Source organism: Pangasianodon hypophthalmus, chromosome 10 (genome assembly GCF_027358585.1).
Source record: "Pangasianodon hypophthalmus isolate fPanHyp1 chromosome 10, fPanHyp1.pri, whole genome shotgun sequence".
Classification (NCBI taxonomy): Eukaryota; Metazoa; Chordata; class Actinopteri; order Siluriformes; family Pangasiidae; genus Pangasianodon; species Pangasianodon hypophthalmus.
In genome coordinates this window covers 28,083,678-28,108,477 of record NC_069719.1, presented here as the reverse complement: position 1 = coordinate 28,108,477, position 24,800 = coordinate 28,083,678, and the positions used below count along the sequence as shown (strand labels likewise).

The following is a 24,800-nucleotide window of genomic DNA, read 5'->3' as shown; positions in this document are numbered from 1 at the left end:
CACTTTCTTCCTCTAAGGTGTATTGTGTTTATTTTGCATATTTTGTTTCTTCTTTCACTTTCTTTCTCTTGAGGTCTCTCTTCCACCTACATGACCTCACATACACCCAGGATTGGCTAGTCTCGCTGTGATTGACGGGAGTTTGTCCCTCCCATTTTCTTTCTTTGATTTTCTTTCTTTCTCGTTATTATCTTCTTTTGCCCTTCCTCCTGTTTCTTTCTTTCTTCCTTCCTTCTAAAATTTATTTTCTTTTGTTTCTTCTTTCTCTTTCTTTGCTGGTCCTTCTTTCTTTTTCTGTTGTTTTTTTTCACTTTCTTCTAACCTTTTGAATGATCAGTTTCTCTCATCTTGTTTCCTTCTTTCCTCTGGCTTTTTGTATTTTTATTTTTTATTTTTTGTCTGTTTTCTCTTTGGATCCTCCCTTGGATCTTTTTTTTTTTTTTCCCCTTACTTCCATTTTTCCCTTTTCGCTATCTTAATTTCTCTTACTTCTATTTGTATTTTTTTTTCTTTCTTTTGTTTTTCTTCCTTCTGTTTCTTTTGGTAGTTCATGTAAGTCACAGGTTCTTGGTCCTGGAGATCCCTCTCTCATGAAGACCTCAGTGATTTTCCTGCTCTAATACACCTGATTCAACTCATCAGCTCATTTATAACCTTCCTGAGTTCAACTCGGTGAGTTAGAGCAGGAGAAACACTGGTTATAACTCCCGTTCAGTCAGTTATTTATTTCAGGAAAACACAATTCAGAGCTTGTCATTGATTTAGACTTTATTCTCTAGAAGATACAGTACTAAAATAAACACAGGTTTAAAAAAAAAGTCTTAAAAAAGTCATAAAGCATACATATACTACATATTAATTACTGAACAGTCTACTGTCCAAAAAAAGGCACTAAATTCTGAAATAGGAGTTACAGGATTTAACTATTTGTAGTTGATACAACAGTATTTGCGTCATATAATATTTCTATTTATATATATTTTTAATATATTCACATATTAAACAGATTGACAGGACAGTCAAGCTCCTGATTTCCCGTCAAACAGAAACTGCTGACTGCTCGTCCACCCTGATCGGAGGATTTGGGTTCTGGTACCATTTGGGTTCCTCTCTGGACATCATCAGTAAAGAGTGGATTGTGATACAAACACAAAAACAGCTAGACGTTCGACTGATCATGAATAAAGGGATTACTATCCGAGGTCAAGGATGTCAGACTTGAGCTGACGACTTCAAATGTACTGAAATAAATATTAAGTGCAGCGAAACATCAGCTGAAGCTGAAACACACACAAAAAAAAAGAAAGTGGAACACTGAGTGTGATCTCGAGAAAATTAAAGATTGTCAAATGCCACTTTTTGATTTCACATTTGAACCCTAAAGTGAAATATGCTTCCCGAATTAAAGATAAGAAAAAAGTGTGAAATTTTAGGGAGCTTTACACTCCAGAGGAACACGCAAAGAAAATAATATGCAAATACAAATAGCAGAATTGAAATTATTTCCTGAAATCGAGGATTATGAAAGAGAAAATTCCAACACATTTAGCTTAGTCCTAACTGGTGAACATTCCAGCTGTGTGTTTTGCATTTTTTCACTTCCACAATTTTACTTCCAAGTTGAAAACTGAATTTTAACATTTCCGGAGTTCATTCAATCTCGTTATAAACGCTAAATTGAAAGCTTATCTCTGATTGTGGCTGCATTTCACATTGAAATTGGTCAGAAATTACATTTACACACTAACCCTGGATCAGCCAAGAACGATGTTTTTGGCCAAACGTTTTCCTTTTATTGGTAAATTCCACTGCAGTTTGGATGAAACTGTTCAAACCATCTTAACTGAGAAATGTGGACTGAAGTTATTTATGGGCCTTAAAATGTTACGTTGCCGTGTTTGCACGCACTGTCTGTACACACTCTGAACATTCGCCTGCGTCCATCCTCCAGTCCGAGCGCTACTCGATGCTCCTACAGAGCCAGGCCCTGATTTACTAAAAGGTTTGCGTGTGTATAAAAAAAAAAAAAAAAACGCACAACCTGATTGCGACTTTCAAATGAACAAATGATCGGTTGTGTGTGTTTGTCTTCAGTAATATTGCGTTTTGGGCCATTTCTATGTACAAGTGCAGAGCGGACTCGATGCAAACAGATTAATTTAGCACCTACAGTGTGATTTATTAAACCCGAAAGCCACTTCAGGAGCGGCTTTCATTAATACAACCGGACAGCAGGTATTAAATTTGCAGAATTCCGTTTGACAGGTAAATTTAGACCGTACACTAGGCTTTTACAATAAAAATCTTTAACAATCTCAGAATGATTAAGAAGCTTGTTACATGGTTATAGAGTATAACCGTGGCATTGTTTTAAAAACCGTGACACCAGTGTTTAAATAGAGGCTGTGAAACGGTTTTTAGTCACTCTACACTCTCTGGAAAAAAAAAAAAAACTGTACTGAACTGTACCATTCCTATTCACAGGGGTTGAAGAATCAAGCGTATACTGTTTGTACCTTTAATATGCATCTTTCTGAAAACGCTATCCACCCTCTTCCTAATACATGATCTCACAGACGCCCAGGATTGGCTAGTGTCGTCGTGATTGACAGGAGAAGACAGTAAGCCCCTCCCACTCTGAGAGCACGTCCACTACATGTAACGAGAAAACACATATTAAAGGTACAAAAGATAAAGAGTACAGAATGTACCCTATGAAGAGAACAATTAATTTGCGTTAATAATTTGTACAGTTTTTATTTGACCTTACGGTAGACGTATAGACGTAATTTACATATTGTTTTCTACCTGTAAAACCACGCCCACATTTTACGTGCGTTATTCTCAGTAAATCAGGGCCTCGGTGTTAAACCCGACACTCTGCAGAGTTCAGTACAGCACCCTGATACGGAATACTATGAGGTTACACATGGTACGGTTAACAGCATTTGTCCGATTGCTTTTAAAGAAGCCTAAAGACGTGTAGCAGACCCTGGGCGAGTGTTGATGATGATGATGATGATGATGATGATGAAGCATGTGATCATTGATAAGGCTCATGTGATCTCAGGACCACATCTTACTACTGAGGAGATTCATGTTTACAGGCAGCTAGACGGCAAGAGGCCACTACATCAGGCCAGGAAGTGATGTAAATCAGTGTTTTCTTACAGAGGAGGAGACGGAGAAAGAGATAGCAGAGGGTTTATACATCCCTCCAGAGAAGGAAAACCGTGTGGAGGAGTGACACTTTTTAATCAAAAAATGTTCTAATAAAAGTGAAGTCACACTAGGTGTGTGAAATGGGACTTAAAGTTTGGGGGGACAAAAAATTTTAGGAGTGCTAAAGCAATTGTGACGAAAACGCAAACACTTGTACATCTTTTTACCTTCGCTTTTACCTTGTCAATCGACTTTGCTTGCTAACCTGTCTGAGCTGATAGTCAACTCGCCCAACATAAAAAGTAAAAACACAGAAGTAAGATAGTCTAAGTCTAATCTAATCTAATCTAATCCCGCCTCCTGACGAGCTGCATCCCACACCTCTTTTTTTTAATATAGAATAATTTGTCAGGTCAGAAAATATTACATACAGTATAAAATTAGCTAAATTTATTATTAATTAGAACTTTTATTCGCACCAGAAATCTGCGACGCACTAGAAATTGCAAATTTCATTTCTCAGCCGTAAAAGGTGCCATTTTTTAATTAGTCTTTGTAATAATCATCGAATGTAATACGTAATAATGTAATAATCATCTAACTTTAAAGAGAAGAAAACCTGAATTGCAACACTGCCATGAATTTCTCCAGTTTCTGCATGTCAGACTTGTGTTTAAATATTTCTGGCCTGGAAATTAGCTCCGCCTCCAACTGTCCTTTTTCCCTAAAAGGTTTCAATAAAGGGGGTGGAGTCAGTGCGGAGCAAATGGGAGATGCGTCAATGTTTTCACTGCAACTGTAATTTAATTCACAGGGGGCTGAAAATGACAAACCGCTCCTTTAAAGGAAAACTTTTGTGATTTTAATGCACAAATTCGACCAGTAGTGCATTTCTACTTCACAGAACCTCTGTTTAAATTTTACAATAAACAGATTATGGCTGTAGGAGGAAAGTCGATTGGGTTAATGTGAGATTAACTGACTCCTCTTCAGCTCTGGTCATGAGTCACGACAGAGCATCTTCCCTTTTCCCAAATGAATGGCTTTGTTTGTTCACGAAGGCCTGAGGAATTGAACTAGCATGACTAGCATGTATTTAAGAGTTTTAGTTTCCCACAAGGCTTTCAAAGAAAAGGAGGACTAAACAGAACAGCTTAGATGCATAAACGGAAGTAATTAAATGCTTAATATTCCCAAAAATATTACATTCAGTTTGAACATATGCGGTTATTAAAATGCTTAAATTGAAAGGCAATGCATGAGGTTGAGTTGAAAAACTAGCAAAACTAGCGAGTCTTAAAGTCACATCACTCCCCACCTCCTCACCCCAGCACCGTCTCCTCCTTTGGCAGATACAGTGTAAATGTGACGGTGTGTATGTGTGAAAGTGTGTGTGTGTATGTGTGTGTGTGTGTGTGTGTGTGTGTGTGGAAGAGTCCTCAGTCATCATCGAGCACCTCGGCCTTGACGTCGTTGCCGCCCCTGCCCTGCTGCGACAGCGCCAGGATGGAGTGATTGACCGCCGCCATCTCCACCGCCAGGCTGATGGGGTCCTGGTGCTCGCTCGGTCCCGTGCTCTCGTCCTGGTGGGGGAGGGGCGACAAGACCAGGACACAGCCATCAGTCTGAAGCCAATCAGCTTGATGCCCCGCCCCCACTGCTTGAGCCCAGCCCCGCCCCCATGGGATGCTCCAACCAACCAGAGAGCAAAGTTGGTACCTACAAACGCAAGAGTGGCCTTTTAGGGCGTTTTTTTTCTTTTTCCACTGCACTTTCAAAGACAGGAAGTGGCCCAAGCCGGAACCAACAGAACTTTAAAAAAGGGACTTTTTTTAGTTGTGCATTGGGACGTCTTGGTTTGGTTTTTAACTTTAGAAAAGACAAAAGACAGGGTTTCAGTAGCATTTTTTCTTATTGTGGATGCTAACACATTGGGGACATCATTCTGCATGTCAATCACAGAACGAAGCTTGTTTGTGTAATTGTTTAGTCTGACATGAAGAAGTTGGATTTAATTGTCTGATTAGCTGTTTTATCTGAGCTTTTATTGGCCGAGCTCAAATTTAGGATGAAAAGCAAGTCCGAGGTTTGGAAGACCATTTTCAAAAGTGCAGCATTCTGGTACACTGTGCAGTGGAAAAAGTCACACTTGATCCATCAGGAGGCCTTGAAAGCTTTCAAAGCTAGCTACATTGTGGTAATGTAATGGAAGTAAAGAGTGTGTTCCAGCTCTAGACATGTCCTGCCTACCTGGAAGAGGGACGACACGTCCCCTCTGCTGAAACCAAAACCTCTGTGGCCACTGCTCTCTTTTCACAAACAAATTCAATCACAGTTTTGTAACTGTTCCTGAATTTATATATATGTAGTCGGTGTTAAAACTAAAGACAGCTGGGTCAGTGGAGGCTGGAAATGTTGCGAGTAATTTTTTATTAAAAGTGGAGTTAAATACGGTTCTTACCGTCCCTAACCCCGGCTCTGCGCCCGGCTCGCTGAAGTCATTACCGTCGATCTCGTCGCTGTTGGAGTGACCGCCTGGACTCTGCACATCGATCCCATGAGTCTCCAGGATTGCTGCTTCTTCGAAAAAAAAACACACCTTGCCATAACATATCAGCGGTCAGAGTGGACTCGGATGCACAACGTCCACGTGCACGTTTTCACTAATTTATTTAATACGTAATTTATTTATACACAAATGCATCAACATAAATTAAAAAGAGCATTTTGTAATTTTTAGAGCTATAATTAAAAAACACCTACTTCCTGTTCTGTTGAAACTACATATTCCTAATGCGTTGCCTTTTAAGGGAAAATGGGGTGGGGATCATTTCCGGGCCAGAAAAATGCAAGGCTTGAGCAAAATAAAATTTTTAAAAATTAACCAAATCCAATCTAATTCTGTGAATCTGTGTTTTCCTTCGGTATCTTTAAAATAATTATGAATTTAAAAATTACAACCCACCCCTTTAATTTTATATATATATATATAAATATATATGTAAGAAAATTATAGTTTTGCATTTGAAGAAAATAAAGTGCAGTTTCTGTGGTTTTATCGAACGAACAGCACAAGAGCTGACACATTTTTGTAAACCCGCCCACAGGGCTTCAGCGTTACCTATATTGGCTCTTCTCTTAATCTCCTTTCGTCGGTTAGCAAACCAGTTGTACACTTTTAGAGACGTGACCCGCTCTAGATCAGAAAGCTTCTTTCCTAAACATAAAGACATTGTAGAGGTTCAGAAATGAGTTTCATGGCTTTGGCCTGCATTTATAAAAGGCTGGCTTCACTATGAGATGTTGGTTCACCTGGCTTTTGTATCACAGCATTGCAGGCGTTGGCGATTTCCTCCCGCTTGGCCTCGTCGGGATACTGGTTGTCGTTAAAGTAACTGAAGCATAATAATAATAATAATAATAATAATAATAATAATAATAATAATGATAATTACCTGAGCCAGGTTCGTTAAGAAACTCGGCAGGTGCAGTGAGTATTGTCCCTGAGGTAAAACACCTGCTTCAGCTCGTTGACTAATTAATTAAACACCTAATTATTCAAATCAGGAGTGTTACATCAGGTAAAAGACTAAAATTCTCCGACCCTCACCTCTCCATGACAGCCAGACACTCTTTCCTCCAGGTGAAGCGGCTGCCGCGGCGCAGACGGAAGCTCCCGGGGCTGCAGTTGATGGGCGGAGCGCTCTGGTGCCACTCTACGATGTCCTCCAGCGCCATGGGGGCGGGTCTCATAGCCAGAGTGGCGCCTGGGACGACAAAAACGACCGCGTATCAGCTGTACAGCTCTGAGAGTAGGTTAGTTTGTGTGGTTCTAAGCATACGGAACACGGTGGTTACTCTGCAACTCTGGAATCATCTCCACCTTGCATACTGCATACACTCGTCTACTTTTACACTCATTCTGCAAATATTTACTTATTTATTTATTTTACTCTAGGCTCCACCCCTAATGATTTGAAGCCAGAATTGACCAAAAAGTTAGGAGTCAGTTTTATGTAAAATAATGTCTGAAGCAGGTCTGAAGATTTCGGGTGAAACAGACTAGACTAGCCTTGTAGCTCCAGTACACCAAACCTGTCTTAGATGACTGAATACATTTTATGTAAGTGAAATGATTTGTAAATTATATCAAACTCCTCCTTTAATAGTGTAAACCAGCAGTCACAGGTTGTATAAGGATGTACAGTGCATTTTAATCAATAGTCTGTGCTGCTGTATTGTTGTATCCACAACTTGTTTTACTCCACATTCTCCATCTTAACACAATGACACACACACACACACACACACACACCAGTGTGAACCAAATGACACAGCTCTGATATGAGCGCTTTAATAACGGATAGGTCGGTGTAGCTGTAGAGAGGCAGCGGGGCAACAGGGGAAGCAGGGTGGCGGTAGGGGGCCTGTGTGGGTGGAGTGTGGCATTACCGGGCGTGGTCTTCTCCAGCTGGTACCACCGGTAGAAGGCTCTCTTCTTCTGCTCGCTCAGATCGGAACCCTGCTGCAGGAGCCAGTGGGAGATCCGACTCTGACTGATGCCTGCGCAACACACAGCATGGACGCCATTTTATCAAGCGTGCCAACACAATTTGGGCATTTTGTAGCTGTGCAATTCCTTTCCAAATTATTGGCCCCTTTGTGGACTCATGATTCATTTGTTAATTGATAAATGATGCCGTACCTCACTGTGCAATGAAAAAATGCCCTACACTGTGAACTAACTGGAGTCATTTACTAACAGCACACATGATCATTAGCACATAGAGGTGAGCGAGCAGCGTGGCACGAGCACTAACCTGTGACTTGGGCGACGACGGCTTGTGAAATTCTCCGGCTCCCTAAGAAGGCCTTGATCTCCTCTTTAATTATGTTACTGTCCTTTCTAGAAACAGAGAAAGTGAAAGATGATGGATTTTAAAAATCAATGTTTAAAAACACAATGCAATCTATAATAGTAATAATGTAATATAATTCGTTATTAATTGAATGAACGTAGTGACCTCATGAGCTCCTCCACCCGGTCATCGATGTCCACTTCCTCCTCAGCGGGCTCGAAGCCAAAGGCCCGAGTGGGTACGGGGTACTGGGGAGGCGAGAGCTTCCCATTACTGACAGACGCCAAGCCGTCACGGCCGTTCTGAGCCGCTGGCGCCACCACGCCCATGGGCACAGTGATGGGGGGCGGAGAGGTGTCGTAGCTGGTTGGAGACGGGGATGGAGTGCCTCCGTGGAAAACGGTCTGAGTAGCCACGGAGGCGGATGAGGACGAAGTGGGAGCGGTGCTGGACGGAGCGGCAGAATTGGAGCTGCCGTGGCTGCTGACGCCTCCTCCTCCTCCTCTCGTCCCTCCCGCGTAGGAGTGGCGCAGGCCGAACTTCTGCACGTGCTCGCGCTCCAGACGCTCCAGTGTGTCCAGCGCATGCAGGATCTCCTGCTTGGTCATGCCGCTCCCGCGCAGCCGCTGCAGCAAATCGATCTGCTCGATGGTGAAGCGAGGCTCGTCGGTGTAATGTGACATTCTGAACAAACATGAGGAGAGACAGCAATGAAAATGACGCATTGATTAATTACTATTACTGATGTGCTAAAAACATACCCAATGACATATCTGAACAATCACATCATACGCGCGTTGCTAGGCAACCAGGAAATATGGCTGCTGAGCATAAGAGAACGAATGACAGAGGCCATCAATTTATCTGCTTAGAACTCAGCTGTCACATATTTTACAGATCTAGACTCAGACAGGAAGAAACCTTGAAAAAAAAAAAAAAAGAAAGAGGAACCTCTGGTCCGGTTACAAAAGGAAGTCAAGGATTCGGTTTAAAAAGATCTTGGACTGGTATAAAGTCAGTTTGTTCCTAAACACAGAGATATTTTAGAGTATGCTGGCTGATAATAAAAGCACAAAACCATGTGAGCATTTGCGCTGACTGGATTATTCTTTTCCGTCTGGTATCCGTTAGCAAAGCAATTCCTGATTGGAAATTCTTGGAATATTATATGACTTTGTTCCATATGGAACGCACATTGCATTGGCACTTGAAGGCATGACTGTAAATGTATGTATGTGTGTGTGTGTGTGTGTGTGTGTGTGTCTGTCTGTGCACAAGTGTGTGCATGCATGCACCAGATCTACTCGATTACTATTTTCAAATTCCAAGCAAATCCCCAAAGCATTGTTTGTGCATATGTGTGTGTGTGCCTGTATTTAGTAATTTGTGAGGACCAGATGGCAAGATGAGTATAGAAACGGCTGACGATTTAGAGATTAGTTATTTTGTCTGGTACAGATTAAGAAAACGTGTGGCTTTTATTTTAAAAAATAAACAAACAATGATTTCTTTAAGGTTCTTTAAGATTAAGGTTTAGCTACATTACTACACAGTCAATGGAATTAACTCACAAAATATAAAAGTGTGTGTGCGTACGTGTGTGCATGTGTGTGTGTGTGTGCATGTGTGTGTGTGTGTGTGTGTGTGTGTGTGCGCATGTGTGTGTGTTTGTGTGTGTGTGTGTGTGTGTGCGCGCACGTGCAGGCTGAGCTCAGCACTGAGAGAATTATTCTCAGATAAAATTCCTGCTCTGAGGCTCTTTTGTTAAAACTAGCTCAGCTATCGTGGACGGATTTTTTTCCCCCTTGGTGGTTTTTCCTTAAATTTATCTCCTCCCTCCCGGGTGCGGGCTCAGCTCTGCCTCTGCGCTGCGTAAAGGCCATTTAAAATCCTGCAGAAATGCATGTATTATCCTTGCTCTCACCTCTCAGAGACTCCATATTTCACTGCACACACTGGAGAATAAGAGCAGCACTGAAACTGATTTTTATAGTAATAATATACAAATGAATTTTTTTAATTCACAGGAACTAATGTAGGTGTTCTGCAGATGTTCCACAACATTAAATGTAATTACAAGGGTGAGCCAAATGAAAATCTTAATATTATTTTTATTTTGTGTTAAAAAAATAAAAATTGCAAGCAGGTGTCACAAAAGTCTTTTTTCTACATTTTTTTTTCTACATCATTTTTCTACATAATCTCCATTTTGTTCAGTGAAAGTGTTCCAGCTCTTTAACCAAAGTCCAGATTCTTCTAGAAAAAAATTCTATTCGATTCTAATTTATTCTGCACTTTTACATTTGTAGACTCACCCTCGTGAGTATAAACGGATAAAAACTGACATTTTTAATAAATAAATAAATTTGAATCATTGGAAAATAGCTGTAGTATAAAAGGAATAAAAATGATGCTGTTATAAAACATGCTGTTATTGAAAATTAATCGACTTTGACATCCTAACAGTAACTGCTTCATTACACCACTCCATCGTTGATTATTTTCCTATAACTGCACAGCCGGAGTGTTGTATTCCATACAGATACAATCCCTAACATTCCTATAGAGGCTGACGGAAATATATAAACACACACCACTATTATCCTTTGATCACAAGACGGGATTTTCCTGCTGAAATAGCAGTAAAATAAATCTTTCTCTATACGTTCATGGGATCTGTACAGGAGAAATAACACTATATACTACAATGTATTTGCTAAACAGTGCAACTTTACTTTCCATGATGGAAAACTAGTCTGGAAATGTGCCACTTTTCCAGGAACTTGTCCTCAGAACGCAGTGACGCTGCTTCCGGGAAGTGTTTCTACGCTCACTCTGTCTTAGAATTCTAGTTCAGTATTTTCCTATAACTCATATCCACCTCCCTATGATATTCGTGTTCAGCAATCACTCGTTTAATTTATATGCAATTCAGCGTGCACCGTGATTTTAAAGGAATGTTTGAGCGAGCGATATTTGGTGCAAATTACTCACAGAACGTCACCGAACTTTTTAAAGCTCTGTTTATGTTAGTGTTGCCAGGTGCTACTATCAATGAACTCCTCATGCTGAATTTGATGTTTAGGATGTTACAGTGTTTAAACAGTATCTTTAATAAGAGCGAGTGAGGACGATGGACCTGAACGTGCGGAGCAGAATCAGCGAGAGTGGTCATGCAGTGCTCAGTGCTCGCAGGAGTGAACTGCTCTCTCACACCACAAGCTTGCTTCACTGGTCCACGCTCACTAATATCTTTGTGTGCACAATTCACGGCTCCTTGTGTGATTTTTAACGTCATTTTTAACATCCATGCTCGCTGATACTGCTCTGTGCTCTCTGTTAAAGATGCTGTTTAAGGTTACGGTGTGTACAGTTATGTTTATTGTAGGAAGATCCTTGCAGTTTTCTCATTAATCGGGAAATATATCGAGATGGCTGTGATTTCCTGTTTAGGCTTACGTCACGTAGTATCACCTCGTATCATATTGGAGCATTTTTTTTTTCAGAGTGCATGTACAAATTAATGAGCAGTTTCTGACTGATACCTGATACCAATATAGTTATCGATGTCAGGTATTTGATTGATGCATGATACCAGTATTGTTATTCATGTGTCCCTGATGATTATTATTATTATTATTATTATTATTAAATTTGCTGTATATCAGCTTCTTTAAGCATCACGCACGACTCAGGAACAATCCACAATCAATACCCAATAATCCTTGCACATGTTCACACACCCAGGCTGCATCCCAAACACCACCCTGTTTAAGTGCACTACACAGTGAGCTTGTGAATCCAGTGTTTGTTTAGGATTCAGGACACAGAACCTCTCTCAGACCTGACCATGGACCTGACCATGGACCTGCGAGCTCAGACCTGGTCCAACACCCTCCTGCATGATGGATTGATCAGGATGAACTAATCCTGATATCTGTCGAGTTTATCAATCGTGATTAATCTGATGGACAGATCTGCACTCTATCCATGCAGTAATAATAATAATAATAATAATAATAATAATAGTAAGCTTGTTCATGCATGCATGCAGGGTTTATGTGCTGGAGGTTTTGTAACAGAGATCGCAACAACAGGAGACGAGAGAGAGGAGATCACGGGTGCATGCAGTGTTCAGTGGTGATCCTGCAGCTCCAGGATCTCGCACTGGATCTTACCTTCAGCTGGGCCTCCGTCCACCATAACATTTAATTTATTTAGCAGTAATTTTGGTCCCGGAGCAAAAGGCGTCGTTAAAGTCCCTCTGTCAGCAACCACACAGCGACATGTCCTACAGCCTCCTTCCGAGTCTCTCTCTCCCTCTCCCTGCCTTCCTCTTTAATCACCAAACCCGCATTTCACAGCAAAATATCATTTGCCTTTGTGTGACTGACAGAAGCCATATTGATATGAACAGTAGAGCCGCGCGCGGGGTATCATGGGAGCTGTAGTTCGGCCCGGAAAACCTGGACTACAAACCAGAAACAGCGATAGATAGATAGATAGATAGATAGATAGATAGATAGATAGATAGATAGATAGAAAGATGTGCAAAAATTTGACCCCTTTGGTGTTTGTGTTTCCTAAAATTGCAGCACATATTTATTTAATTTATTTAACATATTATTATTAGTAGTAGTAGTAGTAGTAGTAGTAAAATTTCTTGCTTTATATAATTCTGAAATTTTCAGCATTGTTCCTAGTGTGTTATAGATTTATAGATTTATTTTATGATTATAATAATTAATATATAAACATTAAACACTAGGCATTCTATTTTTTCCCCTGAACTTTCTGATTTTTGATAGATTTATATATTTATTTTCTGACTTATAATAATAATAATAATAATAATAATAATAATAATAATAATAATGATGATGATAATGATAATAATGATATAAAATTTAGAAACATTTAGCACGTTCTGCATCTTACTTTTTAAAATAGAATTTTTCCCATCTAAAAAAACAAACAAACAAGCAAAAAAACATAAGTGTAAATTTTGCACCCCTGTGTAAAAAAATGTAAAATGTAAAATGTACCTTTATAGACCTGGAAGAGAATTCCATGATAACAGTGTTTTGTGATTTAACCCTGTAAGACCTGATGTTCTTCTAGATATTACAAAAAAAGTTTGCTTCTTACACTCTTAAACCCTTCATAAAAAGGCTGGAATTTCTGACATAAACAGAAAGTATTTCATAATGTTTTCATTTCCACTTTCTGATTCACAGTTTCACTGCACTAGTGTAGTGTACTATATTGTAGTGTATTGTACTGTACCATACAATAGTGTAGTGTAGTGTGCTATACTGTACTGTAATGTAATGTACTTTAGTGTAGTGTACTGTACTGTACTGGAGTGTAGTGTAGTGTACTGTACCGTACAATAGCGTAGTGTAGTGTAGTGTACTGTACTGGACTGGAGTGTAGTGTACTGTACTGGAGTGTAGTGTACTGTACTGTACTGGAGTGTAGTGGAGTGTAGTGTAGTGTACAGTAGTGTAGTGTACTGTAGTGTAGTGTAGTGTACTGTACTGTAGTGTAGTGTACTGTAGTGGAATGTAGTGGAGTGTAGTGTAGTGTACTGTAGTGGAGTGTAGTGGAGTGTAGTGGAGTGTACTGTAGTGTAGTGGAGTGTACTGTACTGGAGTGTAGTGTACAGTAGTGTAGTGTACTGTACTGGAGTGTAGTGTACTGTAGTGTAGTGTACTGTCCTGGAGTGTAGTGTACTGTAGTGTACTGTATTGTACTTTAGTGTACTGTAGTGTAGTGTACTGGAGTGTACTGGAGTGTAGTGTACAGTAGTGTAGTGTACTGTACTGGAGTGTAGTGTACTGTAGTGTAGTGTAGTGTACTGTAGTGTAGTGTACAGTAGTGTAGTGTAGTGTAGTGTACTGTACTGGAGTGTACTGTAGTGTAGTGTAGTGTACAGTAGTGTAGTGTACTGTAGTGGAGTGTAGTGTACAGTAGTGTAGTGTACAGTAGTGGAGTGGAGTGTAGTGTACAGTAGTGTAGTGTAGTGTACTGTAGTGGAGTGTAGTGTACAGTAGTGTAGTGTACAGTAGTGGAGTGGAGTGTAGTGTACAGTAGTGTAGTGTACTGTAGTGTAGTGTACAGTAGTGTAGTGTACAGTAGTGTAGTGTACTGTACTGGAGTGTAGTGTAGTGTACTGTAGTGTAGTGTAGTGTACTGTAGTGGAGTGGAGTGTAGTGTACTGTAGTGTAGTGTACAGTAGTGTAGTGTACTGTACTGGAGTGTAGTGTACAGTAGTGTAGTGTACTGTACTGGAGTGTAGTGTAGTGTACTGTAGTGTAGTGTAGTGTAGTGTACAGTAGTGTAGTGTACTGTAGTGGAGTGTACAGTAGTGTAGTGTACTGTACTGGAGTGTAGTGTACAGTAGTGTAGTGTACTGTAGTGTAGTGTACTGTACTGGAGTGTAGTGTACTGTAGTGGAGTGTAGTCTAGTGTAGTGTACAGTAGTGTAGTGTAGTGTACTGTAGTGGAGTGTACTGTAGTGTAGTGTAGTGTACTGTAGTGTAGTGTAGTCTAGTGTAGTGTACAGTAGTGTAGTGTAGTGTAGTGTACTGTAGTGGAGTGTACTGTAGTGTAGTGTAGTGTACTGTAGTGTAGTGTACAGTAGTGTAGTGTACTGTAGTGGAGTGTAGTGTACTGTAGTGGAGTGTAGTGGAGTGTACAGTAGTGTACTGTAGTGGAGTGTAGTGGAGTGTACAGTAGTGTAGTGTAGTGGAGTGTAGTGTAGTGTACAGTAGTGTAGTGTACTGTAGTGTAGTGTACAGTAGTGTAGTGTACTGTAGTGGAGTGTACTGTAGTCTAGTGTAGTGTACAGTAGTGTAGTGTAGTGTAGTGTACTGTAGTGGAGTGTACTGTAGTGGAGTGTAGTGTACTGGAGTGTAGTGTACTGTAGTGTAGTGTAGTGTACAGTAGTGTAGTGTAGTGGAGTGTAGTGTAGTGTACTGTAGTGTAGTGTAGTGTACAGTAGTGTAGTGTACAGTAGTGTAGTGTACTGTAGTGGAGTGTACTGTAGTGTAGTGTAGTGTACTGGAGTGTAGTGTACTGTAGTGTAGTGTAGTGTACTGGAGTGTAGTGTACAGTAGTGTAGTGTAGTGTACAGTAGTGTAGTGTAGTGGAGTGTAGTGTAGTGTACAGTAGTGTAGTGTACTGTAGTGTAGTGTAGTGTACTGTAGTGGAGTGTACTGGAGTGTAGTGTACTGTAGTGTAGTGTACAGTAGTGTAGTGTACTTAGCGTAGTGTAGTGTACAGTAGTGTAGTGTACTGTAGTGTAGTGTACTGTAGTGTAGTGTAGTGTACTGTAGTGGAGTGTAGTGTACTGTACTGTAGTGTAGTGTAGTGTACTGTACTGTAGTGTAGTGTAGTGTACTGTAGTGTAGTGTACTGTAGTGTAGTGTAGTGTAGTGTACTTAGCGTAGTGTAGTGTACTGGAGTGTAGTGTACTGTAGTGTACTGTAGTGTAGTGTACTGTAGTGTAGTGTAGTGTACTGTAGTGTAGTGTAGTGTAGTGTACTGTAGTGTAGTGTACTTAGCGTAGTGTAGTGTACTGGAGTGTAGTGTAGTGTACAGTAGTGTAGTGTACTGTAGTGGAGTGTACTGTACTGTAGTGTAGTGTACAGTAGTGTACTGGAGTGTAGTGTAGTGTACAGTAGTGTAGTGTACTGTAGTGTAGTGTAGTGTACAGTAGTGTAGTGTACTTAGCGTAGTGTAGTGTAGTGTACTGTAGTGGAGTGTACTGTAGTGTAGTGTAGTGTACAGTAGTGTAGTGTACTTAGCGTAGTGTAGTGTAGTGTACTGTAGTGGAGTGTACTGTACTGTAGTGTAGTGGAGTGTAGTGTACAGTAGTGTAGTGTAGTGTACAGTAGTGTAGTGTACTTAGCGTAGTGTAGTGTAGTGTACTGTAGTGTAGTGTACAGTAGTGTAGTGTACTTAGCGTAGTGTAGTGTAGTGTACTGTAGTGGAGTGTAGTGTACTGTACTGGAGTGTAGTGTAGTGTAGTGTAGTGTACTGGAGTGTAGTGTACTTAGCGTAGTGTAGTGTACTGTACTGTAGTGGAGTGTAGTGTACTGTACTGGAGTGTACTGTAGTGTAGTGTAGTGTACTGTACTGGAGTGTACTGTAGTGTAGTGGTAGTGTACAGTAGTGTAGTGTAGTGTAGTGGAGTGGAGTGTAGTGTACAGTAGTGTAGTGTAGTGGAGTGGAGTGGAGTGTAGTGTACAGTAGTGTAGTGTAGTGTAGTGTACAGTAGTGTAGTGTACTTAGCGTAGTGTACAGTAGTGTAGTGTACTTAGCGTAGTGTACAGTAGTGTACTGTAGTGGAGTGTAGTGTAGTGTACAGTAGTGGAGTGTAGTGTACTTAGCGTAGTGTACAGTAGTGTAGTGTACTTAGCGTAGTGTACAGTAGTGTACTGTAGTGGAGTGTAGTGTAGTGTACAGTAGTGTACTGTACTGTAGTGTAGTGTAGTGTACAGTAGTGTAGTGTAGTGTACAGTAGTGTAGTGTAGTGTACTGGAGTGTAGTGTACTTAGCGTAGTGTAGTGTAGTGTACTGTAGTGGAGTGTAGTGTACTGTACTGGAGTGTACTGTAGTGTAGTGGTAGTGTACAGTAGTGTAGTGTAGTGGAGTGGAGTGTAGTGTAGTGTACAGTAGTGTAGTGTAGTGGAGTGGAGTGGAGTGTAGTGTACAGTAGTGTACTGTACTGTAGTGTACAGTAGTGTAGTGTACTTAGCGTAGTGTACAGTAGTGTAGTGTACTTAGCGTAGTGTACAGTAGTGTACTGTAGTGGAGTGTAGTGTAGTGTACAGTAGTGTAGTGTACTTAGCGTAGTGTACAGTAGTGTACAGTAGTGTAGTGTACTTAGCGTAGTGTACAGTAGTGTACTGTAGTGGAGTGTAGTGTAGTGTAGTGTACAGTAGTGTACTGTACTGTAGTGTAGTGTAGTGTACAGTAGTGTAGTGTAGTGGAGTGTAGTGTAGTGTAGTGTACAGTAGTGTACTGTACTGTAGTGTAGTGTAGTGAAGTTGTGTTTGGGTGTAAACTGACACACTGGCACCCTCTAGTGTGTGTTTGTGTTATTATTACTCCTGTACTGCAGAAGAGAAGAATCCAGTACTGCAATCAGCTTTTACAGAGTAATTAATTACTTCTAAACGTTTTTTTTTTCTTTCTTTTTTTTAAAACAGAAACCACAGCTTTTATGTAAAATAAATAAATAAATAAAAGTTTGACCTTAAGCTCAGTAACCAAAAGGAAACATTTTGGTGCTTTTAGTCATTTTTATTAATAAAATAAAATAAAAATAAACATAGATAGATAGATAGATAGATAGATAGATGACATAGCCAAAAGGTTTGGTTAAGGTCAGAGTTATTACTTAGGTGAAACACAAGGTGAAAACTATTTACCTGCATTAATCAATGGAGGGCCCTCAAAGATAGTAAGACAAACTCTCTCTCTCTCTCTCTGTGTGTGTGTGTGTGTGTGTGTGTGTGTGTGTGAAAGCTATAAACTTTTCAAACTTTATCAAAACTATAAACCAAACTCTGCTTGAAGTCTGTGCTTCAGACAGTTCATGCCGAATAAATTCACGACTTCTAATAATTACGAGTATGCTGTAAATATTCACATGACATAAACCGCTCTATCTTGCTTTATCCTGTAATACAAATGTTTCACCTGCTGATAAAACAACAACAAAAAAACATCCAAAAACACTCCTGTGGCTCTCTAAAGGCTCAGAGAGCAGCACTTCAAATAATTATCAAAAGAATTAATTTAATTTTGCTGTCTGAATTTTTTCTCCCGAACAAGGACACATCTTTGTAAGCCTTAAAAGAACGGATTTGCTCGTCTGGTTGTGTTTAGATTGGAAGTCAAGAGATTTTTTTCCTCCCATTTTTCATCATGACAAGCTGCTGGACAATGAATGCAGCTTGTGCGATGATGATTAATTACAGCTAAAAGCACTAATACAGTATAATAACATACATATGATTCCTGCTGAAATAAAACACACACACACACATTCACACTCAGATGTGCCAATGGGATGAGATTCTACTTTTCCTTTCTTTTATTTATTACCTCTACATTACCTTTCCTCACACTGACCGAGACAGAGGGCCAGGACAATGTTCTGTAACCCAAAGACAGGAATATTTCTCTGACTAAAAAACACACACAGAACCGAGCGTACAACAGAATCCGACCCAGAATCAGGAACTGAACAGAGTTTTGACATTTCTAATAAAAGAAAATGCTGTATTTGTATTATAAAGTTTTATAATGTGGCGGGAAGAACAGGGTGATAAAATTTCCAAGTCAAACGAGTTAAACGTGAATTCGCTGTGAATATGCCTACGCAAATCACTTCTCAGTTCATGGGACTCATGAACCCACTTTTCTAATACAAATGTGCTTAAAAAAAATCATTCTTCTGATGTCCTGCATCATACACATTTGAGACATAGTTCATATGATATCACATCACACATCATTTGTTTCTCTGACTGCATAATAATCAGCACATCTCACCTGAAATCTGAGAAATAAAAAGGTACTAAAGTGTATCTTTCAGTAAACAAATGCTTGTCATGGCATGCGACCTTTAACCTTCTGTATCTTTAGTTAAGTTAGTTCTGTTATATTTATATCAAATACGTCATTGGACCTTAACGGTTATTATACACTCTCCGAAAAAAAGGGTACTACACTAGCTTTCCTTGTTTCCTTAAGCACACACTTTCACTTTTGAACTTTTACACTCTCAGAAATAACGGTACTAACATGTACTTTTCCATTTTGCTCATGTGGTAACGTCAAAGGTACATCTTTGGACCATTAGTATACATCATTATACCTTTAAAAATTATTTACTGGAACTTAAGGACCACTTAAGCTTTATTCTCAACACCTCGGCAGCAAGTACTGTTTGGTACCTTTATTTCTGAGAGTGTAGTGTGTATACGTATACTGTATATTTTACCTACAAAGTGTACCTTTAAAAATCTAAAAATTGTGTACGATTTCCAAATCAAATTATGTACCTTAAATAATTTTAAAGCTACACTACACCCACATTTACAGGCAAAAAGGTACCAAACATAAGGGTACCACCCTAACAGCGAGGAAAAGTACCATTTTGTACCCTTTTTTTCTCAGAGACTGATTCAGTGGCATCTATGTTACAAATTAGCACTTGTGAAAGTAGCGTTAATTCATGGTGGTATAAACATAGCATATTTTCGCGTAATGTTTTTTATGTTTTATAAGATGCTTATACATTAATTTCAGAATATTTCAGTTGGCTACAGTGAAAAAAGCAAACTCCAATGTAATCAGCTTGATTTCCTAATAACTGTGTTATCGTTTCAAACCTGTTCTAAATGTGTCTGTAGATGAAATATATGATAAATATATAAGAACTAACGACACAGTAACGACAGCAGCTGTACTGTTACTCGTACCTCGATTCTACCAATTGCAGATTATTGATATAAAATAATACAGCTGTAAAGTAACACAAGAGCTGCGTCTCAAATGGTGTACCGTGCAGTGTATGCTAGATTCATAAGTATGTAGTACCTGATTTGTGTAGAGATGCAGCCAAAGCGATTAGCAGTCCTTTTGCTAACTGTAGCTATATTGAAAACGATCCTAAGCAGAAATGACAAATTGCTGCAAATTTAAAATCCAGCATGCCCAGATTCCCCCTTCCCAAGGCGACATGTGCTTTTGTTTTCATTTCTATTCTAGTCCTGTCTCTGCTCCTGTCCTGTCACTGGTTTGTTACCTGATTGTGTTCACCTGTTTTGTGTTAGTTCCCGATTACATTGTCTATACTGTTTTTTTTTGTTGCGTTGTGAAGCCTTATATTGATTCATGTGTTGTTAAGTCATCGTGTTCTCGCCAGATATCATCTTTAAATGCCTAAGTTGCAATCCAATACACAAGAACCAAGAACAGTTAAAAAAAAAAAAAAATTGTTCTTTATTCTCTCCAAAAACTGAGGATGCATTGGTTGATGACTTGCCAAGGAGAACAAACACTCATTTTCTTAGTTTTTGGAGTACTTCCAGTTCTGACTTTGACCTGGATTCACCTCCGTGTTCAACCCTCTCTAGCTGTGCTTTGACCCATGCTATTGACTATGACAATGTTTCTATAACATATGCTGAGTTTATACATGTTACGCCTGGTTTAAATGTTTTGCTCCTAAATTGCATACACACTTTATTGATATTCTTGCTCCGTGTGTATCTTTCAGCAAAACCGGAGTTTGGCTCTGCCTATTCTTGTATGTAGAGCAGGCTGTGCTTACCAAGTGCAAAAACATGTCCAGCATTACGCACTTCATTTTTAGGCAGTTTAACATCATTTGGTTATCAACAGTACAGGATCTCACTGCAAGCACACTAATCACACCTGAAGTATGCAGAGGACACCATTTGAGATAAAACTTTCAGCAAAGCATGCACTCTGTTATAAAAATAGCTTAATTTGGATAAATAAGCTGAACTAGATTGCAAATATCATGTAGCCTACTTTACAGAGAAGACAGGATTTTATGTCTAAACAACTTTCTGATGCAGCAAAGAGTTTATAGAGTTTATAGAGATCTTCTCAACCACACCTGAGCTTATGTACCGCTTTAGCAGACAGCAAGAGCAAGATATAAGCAGCAATATACTTGTAGCTACAGAGCTGAACTAATAGGTACGGGATGGCCTTAGAGTTCTTGGGGTTTATTTGGTCATTGGGGACATTTATCTGTCTACACTTGTCTCAGCTAGTCTGTTGTTCATGATTCCCAGAGCTCCAACCCCTCCGGAGAATTCATCGTGTCGGTTCACAGAGCCGGGCGGTCGCGGATATCCATTGGCCGTCTCGGACAGCTGTTTCTGCATGATGGCCAAGTTGACTTTATTAGCAGCCAGAAAGTCTCTCATGGAGATCATCTCCCCGGACATCCTGCGGCCGTCCGTTTCGCTCTCGTTAACAGCGTCTGTGTCTATGGAGATGTTCCGGACTCGGGTGCGGAAGTGGCCGGGCATTATGGCGTTCCTTCCTGGACGCAGGTTCCTTCCCGGGCAGTGGCGGCATGGTATCTCGAGCTTCTTCAGAAGCCAGTTGAGAACCTGCTTGATGACGATGGATATGACATTGAAGAGTGAGTAAATACAACAAGCGCCCATGAGGATGAAGAAAAAATTGCCCAGGCTGTACAGAGTTTGGTTGTCGTACGCAGCGCGCTGGCCGCTCACCATGTCCCCGAAGCCGATAGTGCTGAACGCAACAAAGCAAAAGTACAGAGAGTCCAAATAACCCCAGCCTTCCATCGAGGAGTACATGGCAGAGGCGCAGCATGATATAATGATGGCTGCCACACAGAGAATGAGCATCACACAGTACACCGACGGCTTCCATCCCGCCAGACTGTCCTCACCGTGCTGCCTCGCGTGGCCCGCCTCGTGCCTGCTGTCGTGAGGTAGCACGCCTTTCCTCCGATGTTGGGCTTCGTGGCAAGACTTCAGCACGAACGCAAGCACGGTTATAATTCTCTCCAAGAACAGGTTGAAAAACAGGATGGTGGCTGCACAACCGATTAGTCCGTAAAAAATCAGGAAGATTTTGCCTCCCACCGTGGCCGGCGTGGTCATTCCAAACCCTGCGTACAATAGAGGAAGAGGAAGTGAGCTTTTAGTGAAACTAGAAAGTTTAATGAGCACTAAGTTATAGATGTGTTGCACTCTTTGTTGCCATGGAAGAACATATGGTGGAAATCTGTATCAGAATTAATTATCATTCTGCTCCACAGGACAGTAAAATGATCAGTTTATACAATCTTAAAATATATAAAGGTACCAAAGCAGTGTATAGAGCAATATCATAGAAGAACCGTTCAGGGTTTGGGTTCTTTAGGCATTTATTTTTAGTTGAACTAAATATCTACATCTCACAAAGCCAGCATTTATGATGGAAACTGTTCTTTGGTTCTTTAAAGAACCATACATAAAGGGTTCCTTAGGAAACAAAAAATGGTTCATCAAAGACATCACTCTAATTAACAATTTTTGAACCCTAACAGTGTTTAAGAGTTTTAAGTGTCTAAGGAAATCACAGAAATGCCATCGGTGTAAATAATCCTGTATATGAACATATCCTGTATGTAGCATTTGATTAGTAATAAAGTTTAATATACATACACACCAGATCAAAATCATTATAACTAATACCAGCATAAGTTACAGAAATGTAGGATGTTTTACAGAATCGACAGGCTTCACACATTAACACACACACACACACACACACACACACACACACAAAACCAAACCATGAGACATTATAATTCATACTTAGGAGTTAATTAAATGTTGTAATTGGTAATTCAGCTCTGTGGATTGTTTATAATCATGTCTTGCTCAAACAGTGTGTATATAATGCCTAAAAATTGCTTTTTTAATATAATATTCCATAATACACTCAGGATCATGACTTATACATTTAATAAAGTGCATATACAGTGTAATAGCTCATACTACAGATCAGCAGAAAAGCCCCAAGGGTCAGGATTAAACAGGACTAAAGTGCCCTGTGTTTTACCACATGCATTATCTTCAATAATTATAGCCTAAATAATGAACTGAACTGAGCAAAATATCCAGTGTCCATTTAACTCCCACGCTGTTTATGAGTTCAGATCCACACTCTCAGACAAAAAGGTACTAAACTGTAGCTTGTCTTGTCGCTTGGGTGGTACTCTGTTGTACCTTTAATAGCTATCTTTGACGTGGTAATGTGGATATACCTACATGTACCTTTACAAAATGATTTAAGGTGTCCTTAATTACCATTTCGAGTAAAGATATAGACCTGAAGGTAGACTATGGACATTTCTGGGTAAAAGGTACAAAATGTACAAAATGTGTATCCTTGGTGGTAACACTCCAGCGACAAGGAATGATTTAGTACCTTTTTTTTTTTTGCAAATGGACCATTATGAACATTATAAAAAGTGTAAAAAAAAAAAAACATCAACTCTGGAATTTCCCCCACAATGAAGATGACCTCATTTGGTGAATTTGGTGACGTCTCAGACTTTCTCTCTTACCGATAGTGGACACAACAGTGCCCACGAAGTAGAAAGCTCCTTGGAAGTCCCAGCGAGCCCTGGGTCTGTCCACACGGATGCCAGCCTCGGTGGCCTCCTCGTAGGCCCTGAGGAACCCCTCGAGCTCCCTGCGGCTGACGTTGTGCTTGCGGCTGAAGAGGTCGAAGCTGCGCGCCCAGCGGCCCTTGGCCTGCTCCTCCTCCGGCCGCTCCAGCGCAGAGAACACGGCGGCGCCGCACACCAGGTACACCAGGATGAGGAGCGCCAGCATGGCGAAGCGCGCCGTGTCCTCGCTCGCAGAGCCCAGACCCAAACAGCAGCACGACCCTCGGCATGCCATCATGTTCCCACCGAGAACAGAACAGGGCTCCGCATCTCAGACTGTCCCCGAGTCCGTGCGCAAACACCCCAAAGCTCCTGCTCACACATCGCCGTCCGCCTTCTGCCTAAAAAGTGTTTGATTAACCTACAGAAGAGAAAGCGCCAGAGTTCCTGTCCAGATACACACCGAAAAGTTCCACATCCTCTTTAGTCATGATGCGCTCTGTATCTCATAGAACAAAAATCCTCCTCAGCATACCACTAAACACTACACTCACTCTTTATTTACAGTAAAATGCATTTCATAAAAATAAAAATAACACTAATATAAAAATATCACAAGATGCCTCGCATGTCCACAATCATCCTTTTAAGACAGAGCTTCCGGTCTTCCTTCACAATCAAATATTCATTTCACGGGATAAAAAGTGTAATAGATGGTGTCTGGTGTCCAAATGCGTCCTCCTGACAGCAAGGTCGGTGTGTATCTTTCAGTAAAATGTGTTTGATCATGAACTTGTCTTCGCAGGATCTTCACGCAGAGCTTCCTCATTAGATCATGGTGATGGTTCTGCGTTTCTCACCACATGCAGGTGATTCTGTAGGAGGAAGCGGAGTCGGATCGCGCGCCAAACTCTGCCCTGTTTCTCCTTAGACTTCAATCACACGCACTTTAGAAAAGAGGAGGAAGGTTTCACGTGTCCATTAACGTGTTTAAACACACATGAAATTTATCACATAGAATAAAAGGCATCACTCGTTCAGGATCGCCTACACACGTCCATGCGCGTCTGCTTCATTCCCAGGAGAATCCAGATGTGTCCTCCTTCAACATCGCCTGTGTTTGCGATCAAATGCATTTAACCACATTAAAAAAGAAACATTTCTCAGATCCACAGAAGAGTCATCCTCACAGATATCATGGACGCACCGCGTAATTTACAGAAGTAAACGCACCCGAGTCGCAGGAGCCGCGCGCAAAAGCCTGTAATGATCCTGTTAGACTTTAATGATGGTTTTTATTTATTACCACACAGCCAAACCCATTTCAGGAAAAAAAACCAAAAACAAAAACAACAACAAACAAACGCAATGCAGTCTTAAAATCGTTGTGTTTCTGCCAGGTGATGCGGGATCTCTCCACGGAGCTTCAGCGCATGAGTTTAAAGCTTTACAGCTGATGCTGGTGCGCACAAGTTTTTATGATGGCACCGCACCCATGTGCAGAGAGAGAGAGAGAGAGAGAGAGAGAGAGTGATGATGATGATGATGTTAGACGCAGGACGTCTCTTAATAAACCTGAAACTTTG

The 24,800-nt window shown here is 40.5% G+C and overlaps 2 protein-coding genes across 7 annotated transcripts; both read right to left on the bottom strand.

Annotated features, from left to right (window-relative positions):
• Window positions 1-750: 750 nt before the first annotated feature.
• Window positions 751-12,451, bottom strand: hmbox1a (homeobox containing 1a). 6 transcript variants are annotated; one of them, XM_053237729.1, is made up of 9 exons: window positions 12,200-12,451; window positions 8,187-8,705; window positions 7,983-8,068; window positions 7,615-7,725; window positions 6,773-6,929; window positions 6,475-6,557; window positions 6,284-6,379; window positions 5,624-5,742; window positions 751-4,745 (listed from the first exon to the last, which is right to left on the bottom strand). In XM_053237729.1, exons 2-9 carry the CDS (start codon window positions 8,702-8,704, stop codon window positions 4,602-4,604), a joined length of 1,314 nt encoding a protein of 437 aa, XP_053093704.1. In that variant the 5' UTR covers window position 8,705; window positions 12,200-12,451; the 3' UTR covers window positions 751-4,601. The 6 variants fall into 6 exon arrangements, with proteins under 6 accessions (XP_053093704.1, XP_053093705.1, XP_053093706.1 ...); XM_053237730.1 differs by having other exon boundaries at window positions 5,624-5,739; XM_053237731.1 differs by having other exon boundaries at window positions 5,624-5,736.
• Window positions 12,452-17,350: 4,899 nt separating this feature from the next.
• kcnk13a (potassium channel, subfamily K, member 13a) lies at window positions 17,351-24,796 on the bottom strand. Its single transcript, XM_026926006.3, has 2 exons — window positions 23,170-24,796; window positions 17,351-21,723 (listed from the first exon to the last, which is right to left on the bottom strand). The coding sequence occupies exons 1-2, from the start codon at window positions 23,510-23,512 to the stop codon at window positions 20,822-20,824; spliced, it is 1,245 nt and encodes a 414-aa protein (XP_026781807.1). The 5' UTR covers window positions 23,513-24,796; the 3' UTR covers window positions 17,351-20,821.
• Between the last annotated feature and the right edge of the window lie 4 nt (window positions 24,797-24,800).

Coding starts and splice junctions, on each gene's coding strand:
- kcnk13a (XM_026926006.3), bottom strand. CDS start 23,512: ATGATGGCATGCCGAGGGTCGTGCTGCTGTTTGGGTCTGGGCTCTGCG. Junction 21,724..23,169: donor CACTGTTGTGTCCACTATCG/GTAAGAGAGAAA, acceptor TATTGTACGCAG/GGTTTGGAATGACCACGCCG.
- hmbox1a (XM_053237729.1), bottom strand. CDS start 8,704: ATGTCACATTACACCGACGAGCCTCGCTTCACCATCGAGCAGATCGAT. Junction 6,930..7,614: donor GCTGGAGAAGACCACGCCCG/GTAATGCCACAC, acceptor TTGTCGTCCCAG/GCGCCACTCTGGCTATGAGA. Junction 6,380..6,474: donor TGCTGTGATACAAAAGCCAG/GTGAACCAACAT, acceptor CTTTATGTTTAG/GAAAGAAGCTTTCTGATCTA.